Here is a 22,498-nt window from a genome sequence, read left to right as displayed (position 1 = left end):
CAGCAGAGCAGGAGTGTATTTTGTCACGCGTATTTATGCTCTTACTTTTCGAGTAAAAGTGCAGCCAGCGGTGGGTCTGTTTTCTGAGCCTTCTCTGTTCATCACTGCATTTCCAGTGTTTGGTCTTGTCATATGCTGCATTCAATAAAGGGGGTGCTCGAATTTTCCGGCCTCCAACTAGGAAAACTGTACTCAAACGCCCTTTAGAACCGGTACATTGCGGAATAAAAACAAACCCCAACTTCACAAAAAAATATTTATCACTACCAGCCATCTTCATTGTTTACGTTTGCCTTGAACGCTTTGAGATCAGAATTGGGACAATCCAAACGGGATAAATCCGACTCCTCAACTTCACCAATGAATGACAAATGAAGATAGACCACATGTTGATAAATAAAATAAAAATAAAACTTCGAGCAGGAAGCGCGGCTCTTGATATTTACATCTTAATCTCAACAGGTTCAAGGGGCTAGCCAGAAATTTTCGTAACATCAATAAAAAATACAAAAAAAGGTTGTGTTTGTAAACAGGAATATATAGCATTCAGCAAGAACCACAAAAAAAAAACCGCAAAGATCTATTAGTATATGCATACAGCTATCCATCCACCCATTTACTTGACCACTTAACCTCACAAGTGTCACAGGCATGCTAGAGCCTATCCCAGCTGTCTTCAGGCGGTAGGCAGGGTACTCCCCGAACAGGTTGCCAGTTCGCACAGGGCGCATATGGGGAATGTGGGAGAAAACTTGAGTAAGTTGAGAAAATCCATGCGGGAACGGGGAGAACATGCAAACTCCACACCGAAGCCAGTATTAAACCTGTGACCTCTTTATATCTATTCATCACTTGTCCAATAAATTACATTTTCTCTAATAATGCATTGAATGAAATTGTTTCTTGGAAAAGGGTAGCATCCATGGTTTGTCCTCAAGGGAGTTAACAATAGTGCAATAGTCTGAATCGTGATGCTATAAAACCACCAATGGCAGTTTTTATTGCTTTGGCTCCATATGAAGAGCCCAGTTAAGGCTGTTAACATGCCGTTAAAATGTTGTGTTTTTTGGGGGTTTTTTTTTTCATGCTGTAGTAATATTCACGTTGGCCTCATGCCTTTTCTGATGGGTTTGAAATCTGAAGCACTGCCAAAAGCATCCTGCTAACCGGGACGTCTGATAGCCCGAGGCTGACCAGCACTGAATTAGTTCACGAAGTAGATATGCAACCAGAGCGCAAGGCAGTTACACTTCATTTCCTAATATGTTCCGTGTGAGAACTCATATGCACCAACCAAAACAAAAAACAAAAACCCACAAATACATGAACCTTTACCCTTGTGCAATCATTTTAATAAGACTACACTCGGATTTTTTGTACCAATGTTTTGTACCAATGCTTTTGAGGGTGGGATAACTAACATTTTAAATGAATTCTTTTTTTCTTTAAACCACTCAATGTTCAGTGGCATGAGCTCTATCCATACACATGTAGTTTTTATGAAATACAAGGCAAGATACACAACTTGAAAAAGTGAGTCAAGCTACGAGTGCATTCACACTAGTTTGAAGCAAGTTGGTGTTTTTGTGTAGGAGTTGAAAAAAATAACCATTATGTGGTCTTTGGCCCCAACTACTGTCTTAAAGTGTTCCACAAAAGCCATTTGAGAAATTTCTGCATTGGCCTATCTCAACCACCGCTAAAGAGCTTGGTTCAAAAATCGCAGGAAATGCAATATAACACATAGATTCAACATCCATCCAAAAAACGTGCATTATAATGAGTGTGGGTATGTCCAACCTGGTACCCATAATACGCCAAGCTGCAACAGTTTAGATATTGGAGCATGGTTGTATTTTGAACTTTAACATGATTAGAATTAGCGTGAAATTTCAGCTATCTAGTGTTTTTTCTTCAATGCTTTCTCCTTTGATTTCACAAAGAAATCATCAAAAAGGTCCCACATTGGTGCCATGTATGCACGACCCACACACTAAAGAAGAGTCACAGTAACTGTTCAATCCAATTCAGAGAACGTAGGTAAGATAAAGTACCAACAGTCCAGATGTAGCACACACACGTTATCCTTATCCTCTGCTTTCATTTCATCATTTCGTTTTCAAGTCAAAAACTGGACGGCGGCAAAAGCAAACTGCGTGTTCCCTTTGACAAAGACGTCGACCGTAACAGAAGCAGCCCCTGCGGCGTCCCTGCAACAGGGTAGAAACGGGAGGATTGCCATGTTGTCATCAGAGGATGCTCCAGATTCTCGCTGAGGTCTCACAGAAGCCTTGAGCGGCTTCCAAGCCCGGCCTCCATTGTGACACATTTGGGTGATGGGTTGTACCTGGGGGGTGCTGCCGGACTTTGCACTGCACCAGCCACACAGGGACACGCGGAAAGATCCACAGTCTATGGGGAAAGGGCCGCTGTCTCTCCGCATATACACAAGATCGTTCCATTGAAAGGCAAAGGGGGAGCGACTTTTCTTTTTCCTCTTCTTCGGGGAGAGTGCCCGGCTAGTTGTTTGTATCTGTCTGCTGTAATCAGGCGATGTGTCAGCATTATCTGACTTGAAGCAAGTTGATGGCTGAGGTTTTCATGCGAAGAAATGACGCGTGCCGTCGCCTCCCTTAATGAGGTTGTTCCAAAGTATGGCTCGCATAAACAACATGGGCAAAGCAGAGCCAAAAGCTTCATGTTCCTCATCTTCTCGGGCAGACTTTACTTACTTTATTGCACGTCTGGGAAGGACGACAAGTGGCCTTCAAACAACCCTCTGCGCCGCGTGAAAACAACAAGCCACTAATAATATAGCAAGACAAGCAATTTTGTTAGAGAAGGCCAGCTACCTTTGGCTGAATACTTAATGTACCTTGCAGCTGTGTACCATTATGATTTGTACAAAACACACTTTTTGGCACATGTGAAAACAAAACTGGCCGGCGCCAAAAGAAGTTTTTGGCACCCGGGTTTTGGAATACAAGACAAATAGTGACAGAACTAAAAGGGCACAGCAGGACACGATGCAGTAAGTTGATTTGTGGACAGAGAATCACGACTTCTAAAAGGCAAAATGCTCATTTCCTCTTGTTGTAATTAACTAATTCATGCCAAGACAACTGAGTACTGTCACCTTTCATAACATTACTGAATGTTTAATTTACTTCCAGTCTGCTATGATACCCACTGAATGCCTCTCACCAAATTAGGCTTGACTATTCCAAACGTTTGTGTGTCTAACAATGCCACTTTTCTACTTCAAAGTATCAGGTCTTGGTGAGTAAGCACAACTGTGTTTTGTGTGTGCGTGTAATTGTAAATAAGAGTTAACTGGCCGCATCTGTCAGATGAAGAGATGCAGATAAAAGGGTTTTCTTTATTTACATCTCTGCATGTGGCTCTCGGCCATTGTAATTTTGCTCAAGATGAGATCAAGAACCCGTGCTGCAAAATGGACTCCATACTATAACACATATACATTCAAAGCAGAAAGATACAGCAAAAGGACAATAGAGACTGAAGGCACACCTGCCCCCAAAATACATGTCAGTTAGTTATAATTAAAACAATAAAAACAAACTATTTGGATGTGGTCGTTTTTTTTCATTGCACTGGACAGGTTTTGGATCTAGAACCAGTATAAACTGATACTCAAAATCAAGTGACTTGGACTCAAACTCACATGCAAAAACAATGTGATTGTATTATATATTATTGTTGTCACAATTTTATATATATATATATATATATATATATATATATATATATATACATACATACATACAAACAAATATATGAATTTCCACAGTAAGTAGAGGATACTTGTTACACATAACATATATATAACTTTTGACGAACAAAATGAAAAAGTAAAAAGAATATTATAAATTCTTGCACCCCAGGCAGAAGTTCTTCATCTTCTGTCACCGATAAAGAACGAGAACGGAACTGTTTACGTTTCTTGCCTGACACACCAGGATTTGATCGGCCATGATTTGGGGAAACATGAATAACCAAACAGCACATTTGAACAATGTTCCCGAAAGGTCTGAATGAATCAGCGCGCTCAGAGAAAATTTCTAGACGCAACCCCAAAGAGAAAACACAGAGTTTGGTGGCTGTAATAATCATGGGGTCAGTTTTTGTAAAACCTATCTACCCTGAAAACAAACAGAAAAATACAAAAACAAAGTTATGGTCACAAATAAAAATGCCATGACAAAGTAATGCCACAATCATTTCCTGAACCCAGGGAAGCAAGACAACATTGGACCATTTAATGTACTAGTTGCAAAAATACATACATTATGTGTATAAACAGTCAAAACAAGGCTACTGTCAAAGGTCACAATCGCATAGACTGGCAGGTTCTCACCAAAAGCAGCCAAAATACAAGCGAGAAGGTCATACATAAAATGAGACCAAATTTAAGAAACTACACCAGTGACCAACGGTAAACCAGAGAATCTTCCCGCAAATTTGATTTGCAATGGTGTGTTGTTGCTCCCCGCAACGCACAGTACATCCCTAACGTAATTAGTCTTTGGTGTAAACTGTAATTTGCTCTGGATACCACAGAGGCCGTTAACCTCCTGAAGCGCTACCCTCTTTTGGTAGGGTGCGACAGCATACGTGAACATGTCGGCAAATGAAAGCTGCATTTTTATGTTCCTTCTATTTCTTTAGTGAGACGAATGTGTAAGTGCAGTACAGTGGTTGCATGGCTATGTCATTTCCATCTGGGCTCTGATCTCGCCTGCCCTCCCTGCCTTGCTCCACTCGCTCCGGCTTCTCCTCCATGTGACGGGTCCGCCACTAAAAGACAGGAACTATTCTTGTCAGCCAGGCAGACAAACTAACAACCTTTCGGTATCAGGACAGCGAGCACACTCGGAGGCTCTCATCATCAGAATATTCGAAAAAAAGAAAGAAAATGGACTGAAGCAGGCGGGGAGGGTTACATCAAGTGGTTTGACATAAAACCTGCATCCCTAACAGTCACTTTAGACAAGGGAGCTGAGGTGACCTTCTCAGATTTCATCCTCAGATGTTTTTTTTTCTCCCTCCTCACTCACGCAGGCTCTCTCCTTCCCAGAACATGTGAGTAATTAGAGCACTTCCCGCACACACCCGAGCCTTTTTTTTTCTTTTTTGCATTTCTGCCTCTGTGTATGTATGTGTGCAGGAAGTGCTTCATTATAACGTTGCTGTCATCACTTTGGAGTGTCTGTATAAAATGCTCAGAAGGGAAGGAGGGAGGGGTTGTGGTCATCATGCATAGGTCCCATCAGGGATGGGAAACCATTTGAATCCTGGTGACGTCTTCCAAGGGAAGCATACTTAATTTGGGGGGGAGAAGCCATTATAAAACATCCATCCCTCTCTTCTCATCGCAGTTGTGGGTGAAAGGGCGCCTATCCAAGCTGACTTTGGGGCGTGAGGCAGCATGCACTTTGGACATTGACACCATCCAATCACGAGGAACATATGGCCTAATAAATATTCACACTCATAATCACAACTATGGACAGTTTAGACTCGTCATTGAACCAAATAAGTTTAGGGGATGTGCAAAGAAGCAGGAGATATTAGAGGAACCACAGTACTGCATGAGATACATACCAAGCATCAGAAAAAAATTGCTACTTTCAAAAAAAGGCACACAAGGGCATTCACAGATCGCTCAGGTTCTATATGTAATTGCGTGATGGTGCTTCACTCACCTGACTTCTGTGCAAGCAGCGTGGGTTCAATTACCACTCAGAAGGGTGTGATTCTAAGTGTGAATGAATGTCTGTCTGCATCAATCTGCTCTTCGAGTGCTAGGCACAAGTACCATAAGATGGAACAAGCTCCCAGAGCCTGCAACCCTGAACGGGATCAGCAATATACAAAATAGATGGATGGATGGAATTGCGTGGGTCAGTTCTGATGCTTTCTAGGACCACGAGCCATAGGTTACACACCAACATAATTAGAGCATAAGTGTTCAGGAAAGCCTAATGTCTCACACGGCGCCAAATGGGAATTATTCACATCTTAATAGCATTGATCCTGAAGGATTATTGCTCAATATGTCTCCTGATTTGCATGTGTTGGTATAATTCCTGTGACCTGCCTATGGGGCTACACCTAAACTCAGTGTCATTTATACCTGACCGCATCACTTCCTTGTGTCACATTGTGCTTGCATTTATTTATAATAACCTCCAAGCAGATCATTTTGAGCTAAAAGCCGAAAAGTTGCAATTATTTCACGGACATCAGCGCTGTCATTGTTGCCTTTAAAAGCTGCAATTCGCGCCGTCACAAACTGATGCAAAACGCGCCTCGTGATTTAAAAAAAAAAAAAAGCACCAAAGCCGTCCAAAGTTCCACAAATAAGAAGCGGGGACAAAAGAACAGGTCGCTCATGCACACAACGCCCACCGCGAAGCACTTTGTCCGTGCCACCTTATCCTTTCCTCTCTCGCTGGGAATGCACGCGAAGCTTACCGTCGAAGACCTTGAAAGGACGACGGCCACGACATGCGCGATTTCTTCAGTCCGGGTCGGTGTCCCGTGTCCACGGCGTACGTCCGGTCCATGTTGAGTGGGCTGAGGTACCGTTCGGTGTCGGAGAAGCCTCGCTGTCTGACGCGCTGGTGGCTCTTGCGCACGAGCAGAGCGTGGTGGAGCGGCGAGAGCGCAGCCTGGTTCTGCTGCCTCCACAGATGTTTGGGCGCCTTTGCACTCACGCCCGCGGCTCCGACGCCGCCGCCGGCCACCGACGGTTGCGTCCCCACTTTCCCTTGCTCCATTTCACCCTTAGCGTTCCGATTTTTTTTCCTGCAAACGCTACTTAAGTTGCATTCAAATGCAAATGCCTGGCCCAATTATTCGTTTAGGCGAACTTTCAACTCAACTCCATAAACTTCCTTCTTTGGCCTACAGTACATCTCTGTGGTCTCGGGAGGGGTCCAAAGTTGCGTTTCGCCCCCCAAGTGTCCCGGAAGTCAACATTCACGCCCACTCCAGCAAAGGTGTCACATGCTCAGTCCGGGACTAATCCTGCATTTGCACAATTTAAAATGTGCAAAAATAATTAACTTCAAGTCAAAAAGCTCGACTCCATCCCCTCCTCCTCGAGGGCTCCTGTGCAGGAGCCACATCCGGCGGCAAATATAGGCAGGCAAGCAGGATTGTACATTAAACATGAGAGACCCACCCAGAGCACCTCCCCTGCCGTCCTGCGAGAGTGAGAAGGCAAAGGGTTGCAGTGGGCACACGGCCACTTGGCCCAATCATTTCACCACACTCAGAGCTGCTGCAAAAGAGCAAGTTGTATCATTGCTATATTTTCGAATAAACATGACGGTTTAAAAAAATGCACGTAGAAATAAAAAGAAAAAAGACAGCATCTTAATACTACGGGAACGGGCAAAGTAGGTTATTCACAAGTTTAAGAATACAGTACAAAGTAGGACACAGATTTGGTTGAGCTCACCAAAATTTGGATTTTGATTTTCAGTTTAACATTGAGCAGTCACATCAAGCATATAAGTGGAAAATGCGTATTTTTCACATGAAAGGACACTCTTTTGTCAAAATATAAAATACTTCAAAGTCAAAACGATAAAGAAAAAATGCTAGAGAATTTGAGTACATTTAAAAGGAAGTTGAATCAAAACTGTTCTTTCCAATATAATGTTCTACTTACCTCTACTAGTCTACAAAAGGCATTCTGATTAATTTTGTGTCTTTGGAACATGAATTAAGCAGCAAAATCAACCTAATGAATTCATATCAGGAGGTGGGCATTTTCAACTTGCTGTCAGTTGAAAATGGCATTACAGTTTATCAGAACTCAGATAAAGACCAATCATGGCACATCTGTTTTTAAGTCTGGTCATGTGATGTCTGCAAGCTGCCATGCACATCTTTTTTGTTTTTTTGTTTTTGGTGATGATCAAGGCCAGCCGCCAATTTTCATGAAATTGGGAGTACATAAGACAAAAAAAGGATTGTATTTAAAAAAAAAAAAAACCCATAAATAAACAGTTATAGTCAAAATCAGGACACTGCAGTTCTGCATGTCAAAACAGTTGAATCAGATAACTCAATTTGTGTCAAAATGGGACCAATCTACTCATTGGTCCAATGTGACACAATTAACTGGGTTAAACTGAAGATCAAGTTGTACAAATCATTTGTACATAATTCATTTGTTTTATATGTAAAGGTATACTTAAGAAATTAAGCCATTTTCATCGGTAAAAAGTTGATAAAAAGTAGTAAGCTTAGTATGTGAATATCACAAACCCAGAAAAGAGGTGAGTTGTTATTGCTCTTACCTTAGCCTTGAGCACATGTGAAGTCAGTTTCAGTTGACAGCAAGTACCAAAATCTGTTTGTTTTTCTATTACTCAAGTATGACTTGTACGGGAAAAATCTTTTCTTCTACAATGACAGATTCCAATTCATATGTATTATTGAAATGTATAAAAATTGTTAAAAACATAAATATGCTTTATTATAGAAGTGCATTTATACATGTGTATATGTATATATATGTATATGTATATAGCTATATATTTTCCCACATATACATATATATACATATACATATATATACATATATACATATATATATATATATATATATATATATATATATATATATATATATATATATATATATATATATATATATATATATATATATATATATATATAAAACATAAAGGTTATATTTTATCTACTATGTTATTTTTGAGATGTCTTTGTTCCTACAGTTATTCGGAAGGATTGCGACACAAGTGTTTCCGATAGAATAAAATGTCAACTGCGGTCAAGACAATTCACCTGCAATTTTTTCAGCAATTTGGTAGACCCATGCAGGCAGGAGGGCACACTTTCTCCTTTGTGTGATGGAATGGCAAGAACTGGTTTGCCATCCACTGGCTAAAGGCCCCCTCATTCCCTTGAAATGTGCTAGCAGAGTGGAGCAGGTACAGCAGTCTACAAAAATAGACAAACTGCAGGATAGTTACCATAATGTCAGATGGGAGAGTGACCAGAAATGCGCAATTCGGTCTACCAAATTCCCAAAGATGAAAAACTATACCTGCGTCTGCATGAAATCCAAGATGTGCCTGAAGCACGTGTGCACCCATGTAACATATTAGAGCTCTGTGTGTGTGTTTATCCTCCGCAAAGATCCTGTGGTACATACACTTTCCTCCAGACACTAACAGCATAGGGAATGTAATTGCCACTCTTTTAAGAGCCGAGGTGTAATCTACCTCACCAACAAAGTGACAGAAAACAATGGCGGCCGGCAAGTGTGATGGTGCGACACACACAGCTTTAGAAGCAGTCGCACGGTCTTGTGTGACATATGTGTGTGCTCTTGTGAGGCCCCGCACAGCGAACACACATTTCATTTCATTTAAGTCAGTGTCCGAGTTTAAACAAGGTCATTGGCAGGCGAGTGTCCCAGCATAACCTTCAAACATAACAACAGATGGGCAACCTATTTTTAAATTGGGAAAACCTTACGTTCAATGTTCCCTGTCCGTATTGCGTGCCGCTCTTCGATTCAATCATTGATAATGATAATAAAATAGAACTTTGTTTGAACTAACTTTGTTAGTTTAAAATGTTATGCAAGTGTGGCACACTAGGTGTATGCAAAATCAAATGAAGTCAGATGTTCAAATGGAGCAACTTACATTTTAATTAAAAATAACAACCTTTTTACTCCAATTCTGTAGATGGCAGTCATGCACATTACAGAACATCTCTCGTCTCCCCCAACTTCAATGATGATATGGTGGATCACAGCTCCAATTGGTCAGACATGCTAATGGATGTGATGACAATAAAAATAATAATGAATCTATCACTTTTGTCAAGATCTGTATCAAACTATTATCAACGCTTTCCTCTCTCCAGTTTTCTTCACATGTCTAGCCTGTGGACTAGGGGGGCAATATGAGACATATGTTTGGTGCAAAGAGTACCATTGAGCACCAAATGGACTTTACACCTATAATGAAGTATTGCGATGGCAATATCGTGCTTTGAGGCCACAAAAGTGTTCTGATTAGTCCACAAATCAGTTGAAAAAAGTCAAGAATAGCCTATTGGAACTTTTGAATTAGAACTCCTCCCACCTGTGGTCCCTTCTGAAGGTTTCTGATTTTCCTCAAATTTGGGTTTTTCAGTTTGTCCTTTCTTATTTCTGGGAGCTTTCAGCAGGGGACACTGTTGTGTACCTATAACGAGAAATGTATGACTTTTTTTTCCAAAAGAAGTCTCGATGTAACCTGTTTTCACATGTGAAGCCCTTTGAGACTTTGGTGATTCAGGGCTATAGAAATTGGATTTGATTTGATTTGGAATGTTATTTGTGGGTCCCATTTTACTCCAAGCTGTAAAGTGATTCAAATTGCACTAAGCAGAGCTCAAACCTCTGCCAAGACTTAAGAGTCACAGAGACCTTGTATAGCTAACCCGATTGATGGGAAAATCAAGATCTTCCAAGCATTATTGCTGCCCATCAATGCTCCCGATAGTGGCAATTAGCATCACAGAGTGGGTGCCAGCTGCCACACATCTGCTGGATTACAGCCCAACTAGGCCCCAATGCTGGCAAAAAATTAAATGCATACAAATAAATACATACATACTTGACACAGCTCAAACTGCACCTGCATCCAGAATTGGAACTAAACAGAATACATTCTTCTTGGGGCCATGCACCTCCCCTCCTGAAGGTTTCAGGGAAATCAGTTGATGACCACCGCAATGACAACAAAACTGATGATAGGCGTTGAAGAACTCATCCATCTGAGGTGGCTTCCACCCTATAACTGAACCTGTCTTTACCTTCAATCGCATGCATTGATTACATTTAGCACAAGAGCACTGCTTTAACAGTTAAGCCTGCTAATTAGCGCAGTGAGTGCTCGAAACAATCGCCATTGACATTTTTGCTTCGACACATGACCATCTGGCGGTTTCGGTTCCGGTGCTCTCTCAACCTTCTTCTTACAGGGACAATGTGTAAGATTTAGACCGCTTTTCATTATGGATAGCAGGAGGTGCCGCATTTATCATCGTACGTAGCTGTAACAGACATGGCAGCATCCGGAGGAGAGCCACCCCCCATGTAATATAATTTCATGACAACTAGACCTACAATTATATTTAAAACATATCATTGGTCGTTAAGAACACATTTATTTGTAAGTTTTTTAAATTTCTAATATTTATTCCTTTTTAATGAAAAATGGTCTAAATCTTTCACATTGTTCCTTTAATGCTGTTTCAAAGCAATTAATACATTTACAAATGCTCCAACACACAGTTCCTCGTCGTCATATTGTTTATCAGAAACAGACACCTCACTGGTAAACGCCTACATGTACACCCACAATCTCACATGTGTGTTTTGCGGCACAGGCAGCTTTTAATCACGAGCCTGTAATGAAAACGCACGCCAACATCTGGACTTGTGTCTTAATATTGCGCACCGTGTCATCAAAATGCATATTCTTTTGCGTCACAAACCCAAAAGTCAAAGTTGAGTCTATTAAAGTGTGGCACCTTGGTATAGCTCTCCACACTGTGCATTGAATTATAAATGTATCAAGCCTGAAGCAAGGCAAAGAAGCATTGCCTTTGTTAACATTCTCTGCATAACCCATTTTCCCATCGCATGGAAATTTTGCATTCCCGCATTTGATTCAAAATATATGAGAGTGCTTGAGGGATGTCACACTAACTGGCCTGCAGCATAAGCCTTTTGACACCCACAGGACAAGTTCCAATAATAAAATATGTTTTTATTATTAAAGCTGTTTATCAACAGAAATAAAATGGGAAATTTTACTCTTAGACTGAATTCAAAATACTCATTTGTTATCTTCAGGATCTTGTCCTTTGTGTTATTAGTTGGCTTCTAAATGCTATTCTGTACTTAAACTATTCATGCTAGAATTTTGCCTTTTTACATCGACTTCTATGTTATGTATATGTACTGTATTATGGTGGGATCCTTGGATCATTTCATTCAATCGAATCGATCGGAACTGGACTGTTCTGGTTGCCTTGAAAGATGTTTTGCTATCTCCACCAATGGCCGTCATTTTGTGGCCTCCTTGAAGGCAGGTCAATAATTTTCATTTTGCATCCAAGAGAGACGTACCAATGGGACATTTTGGTAGGTCTCCACACAAAGATGAAAGCTTGAGCTGTCCTATCAAGAGATGATATGATCCATCCATCAGCATCCCGAGACATAAATTCTAGTTTGTTCTTTATGCTACATTCACGCTGCAGCTTGAAGTGACCCAATTCTGATTTTTTTTTTGCCCTTATGCGACCTGTATCTTTTAATGGTAGTGTGAACGACACATCCAATTTTTCAAATGCATCCCAGGCCACTTGGGTATGTGGTCATGAATTTGATCCATATCTGATATTTTTTCCTCAGTCTGTCTGTCTGTCTGTCTGTCTGTCTGTCTGTCTCTCTCTCTCTCTCTCTCTCTCTCTCTCTCTGTCTGTCTGTCTGTCTGTCAGCCTGCCTGCCCGCCTGCCTGCCTGCCCCCCGTTCTTTCTCTGTGGTCTCTGGTAAGTAATCTTATACTGTAAACACAATGATGGGCTAACAAGCAAGCAAATTGCAATTTAGCGAATAACAAGCAAGTTGTGTCCCTTCAAGAAAAGTTAAAAGCAAGGCAAAGTTTGTTTTTCAATGAATCCTGTCCTGTTATAAACTAGCAGCAAGGAATAACCCAATTCATGGCCAACTAGTTGAAAATAATACAGTCTTTCATTTTCAAACAGAAATAAGAACATTCAACTAGTCATTTTGGTTCTCTTCATCTTACATCATTTCCAAAATGACTGATGACAAAATGTTTCAGCCAAAACTAAAAGTAGCAGATTTTTTGATTGGTGACGCATTGTAAAAAAAAAAAAAAAAAAAAAAAATGTCAGAAAGGCATACAAAATCTCATTACTGTATAAATGAACTGCAAATCATTGTACAGTGTATTGTATTAAAGGTGCATGATCATGTAATCCACACAGCACTCTGGAATTTCCTACTTTTTTTGTGTTACCTCTAGATATCAATCAGCCTTCTTTGCCTCAGAATTCCATTAGCAGTGCTTTATTATCCTTTCTCTATAATGAAAGCCCCTGTAGCAAGTGAGCCTGATTAGTAAGCGGGAGCTCGCGTTCTTGTTATTTATCCACTCACTGCAGGTACCAGATTCTTGGCAAGGAGGAAAAACAACTCAAGAAAAGGCAGAAAAATGTGTCTTTCAATATGTGGCCTATGTGCAATGGTTTGTATTGAATAGTGAATCAACAAAGAAAGAGAAGAACTTGGACTCTATATTGGTGGAAAGCTAAAGCACAATTTTTGTGCTTGTGAAACTCTCATTTAGCATGTTGGGAGAATAGGTAAATGTCTCTGTGCCATGCCAGTCGGTGCGAGGCCATTTTCTTTGACATGACAATTTGGTGGCTGAAAGTAAACTGATAGCTACACCTGCTGGAACTGGGTTAAAGCTTTGGCACAGATGGTGTAATGCAATTTTAGTGCAGGCTGACAGATACTGAGCCAGCAGTTAATGTCATTGTTTTTCATTCATAAATATAACAATATGGATCACTCCCTCATGACTCATTGTCATGCACAAAAACCAACAATCAGGGTGGAAAGGAGTGTCCAAATGTCCACATGGGAAATTTAAAGGCAGGGTTCCCTTCAATTGCTGTGGAACAAGTCAGAATTGTACACACCCACAACGGGACGAACTCTTGTCAAGATACAGTATCAAACATAGCGTAGCCTACACTTATTGTACTTAAACTAAACCATGCATCAGACTTTATGTACTTGGCGCACCTCCTCTGACAGATGACTTTCACCATGGAATTCGTCCATTCAAACTACTTGAGCTTGCTACTCAATGAAAACACCGTGTTTTTATACGCAATGCTGTATGAAAGGTTTATTTGTCTTTCAAGAATCACAATTGCCAAACATACTCTGGTGCATTCACTTATCTAAAAGGGATGTCATTCTTCACTCACTCATCACAAGGTCGTGTTCTTCAAGTGGAGACAGATTAATGCGCTTAGAGTGACGTACCGCTTAAGGACCTTTGCCACTCGGGAGGTTCATTTTAAAAAAAAAACGCTTCTACGTCAGAGTTCGTCAGGACTCCTTCAAAGTTGCTTAATGTTTGCTAGGCTTTCGTCATGTTTTTTTGTTTTTTTTCACGCTGCGTAATCGTTTTAAACTTTTGAATTTCACTGCAACAACAAAAGTACAGACCAAACAAATGGGACCTCGAACAACACCACTTTCATTGAAGACACTTCCAACTGTTTGCTGTTCAATAGTAAAGGGGCTTAGAAATTTAGTCTTTATTTAATTTATTTATTTATTTGAAAATATGGAGGCGTCCACTGTAATTATCTCTACTGTGTAGTGTGAAAATAGACTATCAAATCCCCTCTGGTATATGCTGTATGCACTGCCGAATATGAAAGAAGAGTTGCTTTACATTCCATTTGGCAAAAGGACTGTTATTAGCTGGTGAAAGGCATGTTTTTAGACAAGTGACAGATTCATATAATAAGCATGATGACTCACGCCGGCTGGCAGTTAGTCATTTTGAAGAGATTTGCAAGTTATGAGTCCACTATACTTCCAGGATAAATGACTGAATCAAACCCTTGAATAAATTAAGAACCTCAGTATGGAGAGACTTGTAGTGTTCCTCCAATGAACATCTAAATCCTCATCATCATCTACAACCTGTATGAAGTTGCTTGAAGTTCAAGAAACTTCAACCGTTTTTTTTGTCTCTCTCACCGTGTGGCTGCCATGCCCCCTTCATGACATTGTTCTAAAGCCAACCTGCCACGTAACAATAAATAAAAAAGCTAACATAAACTTGGCCTGTGAAAACTTAATGAAAACGTAAATAAGGGTCTAAGGGTCAAACCCTAACCCTAACCCTGCACTAGAGGTTCTAACTGTTACTAAATGTTCCATGAAAAGGTCTTCCTACCTACTGGCATCGGCGGAGGTGATGGCAATGAGGGGCGGTATGCGAAGTGGCAAAGAGTTGGGCCGTGGCGGAACGGCGACTGTATCGGCTTCCGGTTTGCGGTCAAAGTACATCTGCTCGGCCTGTCTGAAGGCCAGAGGGGGCAGTTGCACTGTGCGGCACGACAGCCTCCGTACCAAGAAGGGCTCCGTGCAGGTGACAGGACCCACCTCTGGGGTGTCCGTCGAATCATCAGACACCTAAGGAACCAGAGAAGAACATGACAGAATAAACAAATTGTGAGGACAAATACAATGAGGAAACAAGACTAATTTCTAAGAAAAAAAAAAAAAAAAACGTGCCACTTCTTGTTGACCCAAAGGCATGTTTATGTAACACGTGTGTCATACTATGATCAAAACAGTTGTTCCTTCTGTCAGCTGCTAATGAGAAGAGGTATCGCGTCACAGAAATAACCAGTACCACAGATATAACCAGTACCACTTGAAATAATCCATAACATCAAAGCCCAGGGAATGTTGGCTGAATACAAGAACGAGCCCATCAGAGATGTGGCATTATATAATCAATGGCTTTTTTTCCTGCCGGTTGTTCAAGATAACTGTCAATGCACATCAAAGAAATAAGCAGAACGGCTCGAAATAATCCAGCACAGCAATTTACACTCCACACTCTTTGATGCATGAAGTTAAATTACATTTTAGCTAGTTGCTTTCATACCTCAAAAAATGAAATCATGAATAATCATAATGAAGCATAAAAAAAGTACAGATGGCCGCTCGCTGTTTCCTGTATTGCACTCTGTATTGGGGTTAGGGACGTCACATAGTGATGTTCAGGTACACTACTGCTGCTACCTTGTTATGCCGCTCCATGTACTGTATACCTTGATCTGATGTGCTGTACCGTCTCTGGGGCTTCTTTGCACAGCCTAACATGTGATCCTGTCTGATACGATAGACCCCGACCTCTATTGATCTTGTGTTTAGGGCCTGTTTTTGTGCTGTCGTGATGAGGGGGTATGTGCTGTCTTTCAGTCCGGCCTTTTCCAGCCACTGCTATGTTTTGTTTATATTTTTTTCTGACACATATGTAAATTAATATTGGCTGATATTTTAGGGGGGAACCCACGGTTCACCGGAATTAAAATACCAATAACGACAGGAGTCAACGTTACCTTTAATCACAGGGTCAGGATGGTACAAGATAAAACGTTGACTGGCGCAGATGGGAGCGGGATTATGCAGTAGTTGAAAACAAACTCAGACAGATGTTTGTTTTGTTATATGTGACCTCCATATTGGGAGCAGTAGCAGAGTGGATATCAGTCTGAACGAGAGCCTGATAGGATGGGAGTTATTTTCAGGTGGAAGGGGGGTCAGCGACCCTCGGATAAAGAGGATAAAGAGAAGATGGATGAATCCATTGATGGATGGATGGATGGATGGATGGATGGATGGATGAATGGATGGATGGGGTGAGGCAGGGTTTTTTAAAACTATGGTGCGACATGCAATGAAATGGGATTTTCTTTTGTGGGTTTTGGATGGCATGTTAGTGAAAATCCAATCCCCTATATCTGGTCAGTGTATTCAAGTTCTGCAGTAGCAATAGTCTTGTGACTAGACTATTTCTAGGGCTGAATCAGACTAGACTACTGCTCAACTAGACTAGACTCTAGTTAATATCCATAACATGTTCAAAGATACAGAGTCAAGTAGGACAGGTTTCATATGTGTTACAGGGTGTAAAAGGGTGTTACTGAGGAAAAATTATGCATACATTGTGCAGTTTGTGCGGTCATTCTTTCAGGATAGCATGAGGGTGGAAGTTTAGACTTTTTGTTCTGGCTATGATGCTCCAGTAGCATTTTCCAGGTGGGAAGAAATGTGAACAGTGCGCATTATAAATGTGTCCTGCCCAGTCACCAATATTGCATATTTGCGTCCTTTTTATGGAACAACTGTGAAACACATTTTGAGATGCACTGGTATGAAGTCTCCTCAATAGATGTGTTGTGCCACTTTAATGACATACTGGCTGGAGAGGTTTCTTGTTCTGTTTTTTTTTTTTTTTTTTCTTCAGCTTCCTTCATAAGCCTACCTATGAGCCTCTCCTGATGATGTGGTGTGGGTTTTGTGGGTACGTAGGGTCATCGCTCATGAGGGTACCACAGAGTTTGAGGGTTTTCACCTTCTCCACCTGAGTCCCTCTAATGACAGGTGGTGCAAGCTGCAATTTTTTCTGCCTTGCGTCAACAATAATCGCTTTATACTTTCCAGCATTTAAAGACTGAAAATGTTCACACCATCCAGACACCATCTGAGACACCTCATTCCTCTTGGCTGTCTCCTCTCTACCAGTGATGAAATGCTTTGTACTGGTTAAGGGGTACTTGGCTGAAAAATATATTTGACTAGGGGTACAGCAATGAAAAAAAGGTTCAGAACCACTGATATAGTGCACAGGTTTCCAAACTTTTTACAGTGATGTTCCCTATGTACCCCCCTCTCCCTATCTAAGTCATCTATCTAAACCATTGCGAAGCATTTTTTGGACAGAAATGTTTAAAAAGACTTAGAGTGTTGTGCCATTCATATTTGATTTATTAAACTTTAGAACTGCATTTGTAGAGGTCTCTCTAGGCATATTTAACTCTGCAAATGCAGAAAAAAGACATCATTCATCATTCATTTAATTTCTGGCCTTTGCCAAAATCTGTCTCGTTCTCCCTCTCTCTCTGTTTCTTCTGAAGTCTATTACCATTTTCATGGTCTTCTTCAGAGTTGTGTGATTGTTATCTTTACAACAGACCAGCAGATGTTCTTCCACCTCTCTTTACTCAAATTTTAGCTTGTGATGCAGCCGATCACTGCTGTGTCATCTACAAAATTCTTCATATGACAGTCTGTGAAATTTGCAGAACTTGAAAAAATACATACAGTACAAAGAAAAAGCAGAGGAAGTTGAAAAGCATGAATGCTTCTGAAACTGGATGAATACCAGTAATGTGGACAGGAGACAGTGGTGAAGGTGATGGAGGAGGAGACAGTGCTGGGGATCATGACAGTCTATGGTTTGTTGGTCACAAAGTCCAGGACCCAGTTTCCCCATGACTCAGCAGTTTTGCATGATGGTGTTGAAGGTGGAGGTCATGAGTGAAGAGCGTGTATAGGTGAGAGCTGAGCACACAGTTAAAGGAGGTTAAAAATTTCACCTGGTCGCACTTGTGTAAGTGTATGTGTATTTCAATACACCACAGTCTCCCTGGGGGTTTGGAACTTGGCCTTTTTTTCCACTGCTGTTTTCAATCTCTACCTGCGTGCCTACCTGTTTTGTAGAAAGTATTGCCTTGTTACAAGCTTTTGTGCTCAAAATATTCTCCAATTGTGACACAAATCTAATGTAAAATCGGTGCCTCTGCCAACGGGTTTTTCTTCCTAATTTCTATCTATAAAACATTTTACCGAAAGCATTTTGTATTGCTATTTGATCATGTGTCGATTGTGATAACGAATTATCGCCGAGATCTAATAACACGCAAAAAAATCCTAAGTGCACATCTTTTTAAAGCATACCTATGCACTCCGGGGTGTACAGAATCTTGGAAAAGTTGTAATTCACCTCTATATATCTGTATATTTTCTTACACAGTATTTGTAGCGCATGCATCACGTGATCGTAAATCACAGAATCAAAGTAATGCGAGAAGATCGAACCTTGCGAGAGCGGGCGAACAGTTTGCGAATGGTGACAGCAGCAAAGTACAACATTAAAAAAAAAATAATAATAATGGAGGCATTCAAAAAAAGTAAACATGATACAATTTGGGCGTTTCCGGTTCCTATTCCGGATCCTTGGTTGCATACTGGGATCAAACAGTTGTCAATTACAACACTTGTTTGAAAATGATTTTCCACCAGTGCAAATTAAATTTGAAAGCCTACAACTTGGCAGGTATGTTAGTAGCGTAAATACGGTGTAAAAATGAAATGATAATTGAAACCACTGGTAGATGGAGCATGACCGAGGCTGACTGGCCAAGCAATCAGTGTTTGTCCTTTGCAAAACATAGATTTAATTCAATGAATTTTGCTTAACTGAGCCACCCTACAAAAAAAAGAAAAAAATAAAGAAACAAATGTTTTACTCCCCTTAGGAGCATAACCCATGACCCGCAACATGACTCAGTTACGCAAAGCTGCTCCTGCTGCTGCCGCTGCTATTTTTAATATGCGCTTGTGTTGCTTCTAGTCGGGCTAACCTCAGTGTGACTGCCTTTTTTGCAAATGAGTGCCTGATTTCCTTTGGGGTCACACCTAAATACAAAGGTGACTCATAAGGAGCACGTTAAACTGACCAATGTAGCAGAAAGCGAACAGATGATTGAAATAATCCCATCCAATGAACGTGGCTTCTATGTTAAGAAACTCAAATAGACTCACTCAATTATAGTCAATCAAAATGACTCATTTCTTTCAGTCACGCCTGTGATGGACTGAAGTCCAGAATGAGTTGCTTTCTTTCATTTTCCCCACTTATTGAACACACAATAAACCCAAGGCTCCAATGGCTGAAAGTGGACTAGATGGAGTTCCATTTAACGTCTTCTATTGTTTGGATTTCCTTCGCTAAAGCGTCCTGAGGGTGGGTGGAAAGGTAATCAGTTATTTGCCTATTGCGCGCTCGCAGGAGTATCCTTGATTCAGCGCACACTTGAATACACAGGTACAAATGCTCAGGCTGGAACAGCATGATAAATTGAGGCTGATATGGTGTCCATTTATCTTACTGCACAGCGCACAGAGTTTTCATTTGCTGTGCATGAATAACAAAGCTTGCCCGGTTAAGTAAGGTTCAGACGTCAGCAAGGTCCAGGCGTTCCACGCTGCTCTTTTCCAGGTGATAGTTCCACACCATGTGTACAAGCAGTGCCTCCCCTCACTAAAAATAGACACATAAAATCCACGGCTTCAGATAGTCCCATTTAAACACTCTGGTTTACTACAAAAAGGTCAAGGTTGGTTTAGCCTGAGACAATTTATTTGCTGTCAGCCCCTATTCACATCTTATCTTCTGCAAGGTCCACAACGTTCAGCAGAGCGCACCTCTGCTGGAGCGACAATATCTGAGTTAGCATGTGGACTAGACCTGTTTTTCAATTCATGCAGCCGCACTTTAGACTGATTCAATTGCATCTGCTTAAAATTTAAGGCACTGATTAGTGCCCCTTAAGGAAGTGCCTGTGTAATTGTCATTGAACAAAGACTACAAGCTTGTAAACAACTCCAGAAGAGATTAGTGTAGAAGCGGATTTAGCAGCATTACTCTTACAACCGTCTTCATAAATATGATATGAATTAAGCCTGTTTTTTTGTTTTTTTTCTGGCATGCTTAGGAATCAGGTGAATCTCACTTGATGGGGGGTAGGAAGAATGATTGGCAAATGATTGGCAGCTCCAGAGGAGTTATACAACAACCTGGGGAATTTCTGTCAGCAAAGCGCAATTTTCGAACCCCCAACGTAGCTTAACAACAACACCTGACAGGAGGGTACGCCCTGCCAGCAGACCTCGATATCTCACTGCACTAGATCATCCACATGCAACACCATCAATCTCATCGTTTTTTTTACAGCTTAAACTGTCAAGAGTTTCAGAAAGCAGATAATTTATCACAAGTGAATTTAGGGTGCCGTCTGTCAATCACAGGGCACGCAAAGACTACTATATTTTATAGAACTATTTACACTGTCTCTTAGTGAATCTTCTATCCTGGAAGTCAGCCAACTAAATATCTAAAATAACCACACTACACAACACAAGCCAAATGAAGAGCACAGCTGTCTAACATTCTCAAGGCCTTCAGACTGAAGTTTGTAGGTCCTGTGCAATTGAAACAACATGATAGCATTGGTGACATATCGGGGAGGCGGTGCAGCCGGGCGGCAGGCAAGGCGGTGGGACACCCTCGGCACCCGCCCACGCCACCTCACCTCCAACGCCCCCGGCGACCCCGAGAGTGTCATCGAGCGTACCGCCCGGATCAAGGCGTCTGATGGAAGAGTTGTTAGCACGTCCGCCTCATAGTTCAGAGGTCACGAGTTCAATTACAGCTCGCTCTCACCTTCATGTGTGGAATTTGCATGTTCTTGCAGGTTCTCTCCAGGCACTCCCACGTTCCAAATGGCAGTTATAATGGACACTCAGGTATGTCCAAACATAGTCTTCAAGAGCTGCTATCCTGCCTGTTTTGGAGTTTTCTGTCCTCCTAACACGCGATTGGCTGGCAACCAGTTAAGGGTATACTACTGCCCGGACATGGCTGGGTTAGGCACCAGCAAGTCTGCAATCCAAGCGAGGACAACAAGCAATAGAAATGGATGGATGGATGGATGGATGGATGGATGGATGGATGGATGGATGGATGGAGCTGGTTGCAACTTGTTTACCAGGTAAAGGATTTATTTGCCACTTTCATAGTGGCAACAACAAAATAGAAGCTCAAAGTCATTATCCTGCTTAACATGTTTGCTTTCACCAAAAACGTTTTAGTCATACGCTGAAACCAATTCTTGTTCTACTGTTGATTATTAAAGACAGGAAACTTTTGAATGAAAATTTTCTATTCTTTCTTGTGGCCACTTTTTTTTGCTTGTTTTGTCATAGAATACTACAATGGGGGTCTTCAAAGATCAGTTAAAATGCTCTAAAACAACAGGCAATATGGGAAACACTGCTTTGAAAATTGCTGGCACTGAATGAAATCAAATTGGAACTTGTAACGGTTTTTGTGGCCCATGAGATTACTGAGATTGCGATCTTTTACTGAGATCCAAAATGCGGGTTGCCAAACTGGGTGTTCACTCACTTTAACAGCTTGTGTGCGCTGCTGGTAACAGGTAAAAAAAAATGGCTAGAAAACAAACAGTTAATATCAGGGACAAGCTTAAGGCTAAAACAACATTAGGTCAACATTTTGTGTTTTGTGTTCTCCTACAAAAGTGAAGCTATTTCTACCATTTTATCATGGAATTTCACACTAGGAACAGCCCAGCTTGTATCATTTTCCCACAGTTATGGTTTTGCACACAAAGAATCCACATCTCTTTTTATCTATAATTTATATTTGATATAATAATAAACAGTATATAGTTTGCGCATATGGTTTACACTGGGTCACATTTGGGAGAGTGATCTAGGTGCATAATAAAGCCATGGGATACATGGAAGTGTAAATGGAAATATCATTTAAATCGGTGATACAGTTTTTGCCCGGTTTCCAATAATGTTATTTCAATTGAAAGCACAAATTTCTCAGTACTACCTCTAATTTTGCCTGCACTATGCTAGCACCACTGTTCAAGACTTGGATTCTCATTAAGTCGCCATCGAAACCACATCGCTTTGCATATA

At 41.0% G+C, this 22,498-nt stretch overlaps 2 protein-coding genes across 2 annotated transcripts in view; both read right to left on the bottom strand.

Moving 5' to 3' along the window:
* Positions 1-6,897, bottom strand: part of pde4d (phosphodiesterase 4D, cAMP-specific) — a 156,667-nt gene extending 149,770 nt beyond the window's left edge. Inside the window, exon 1 of the mRNA XM_088431111.1 lies at positions 6,499-6,897. Within this exon, the coding sequence (XP_088287237.1) occupies positions 6,499-6,803 (305 nt within the window). The 5' untranslated portion in view covers positions 6,804-6,897. The remainder of the gene's footprint in view (positions 1-6,498) is intronic.
* A 7,208-nt stretch (positions 6,898-14,105) lies between these two features.
* Positions 14,106-22,498, bottom strand: part of LOC148429683 (3',5'-cyclic-AMP phosphodiesterase 4D-like) — a 44,227-nt gene continuing 35,834 nt past the window's right edge. The window contains exon 5 of the mRNA XM_088431151.1: positions 14,106-15,322. Coding sequence (XP_088287277.1) covers positions 15,080-15,322 — 243 coding nt within the window. The 3' untranslated portion in view covers positions 14,106-15,079. The remainder of the gene's footprint in view (positions 15,323-22,498) is intronic.

Source organism: Hippichthys cyanospilos, chromosome 1, assembly GCF_059441005.1.
Source record: "Hippichthys cyanospilos isolate Australia breed blue-spotted pipefish chromosome 1, RoL_Hcya_1.0, whole genome shotgun sequence".
NCBI lineage: Eukaryota > Metazoa > Chordata > Actinopteri > Syngnathiformes > Syngnathidae > Hippichthys > Hippichthys cyanospilos.
Note: the sequence above shows the minus strand (reverse complement) of the source record. Positions and strands in the feature narration are given on the sequence as shown.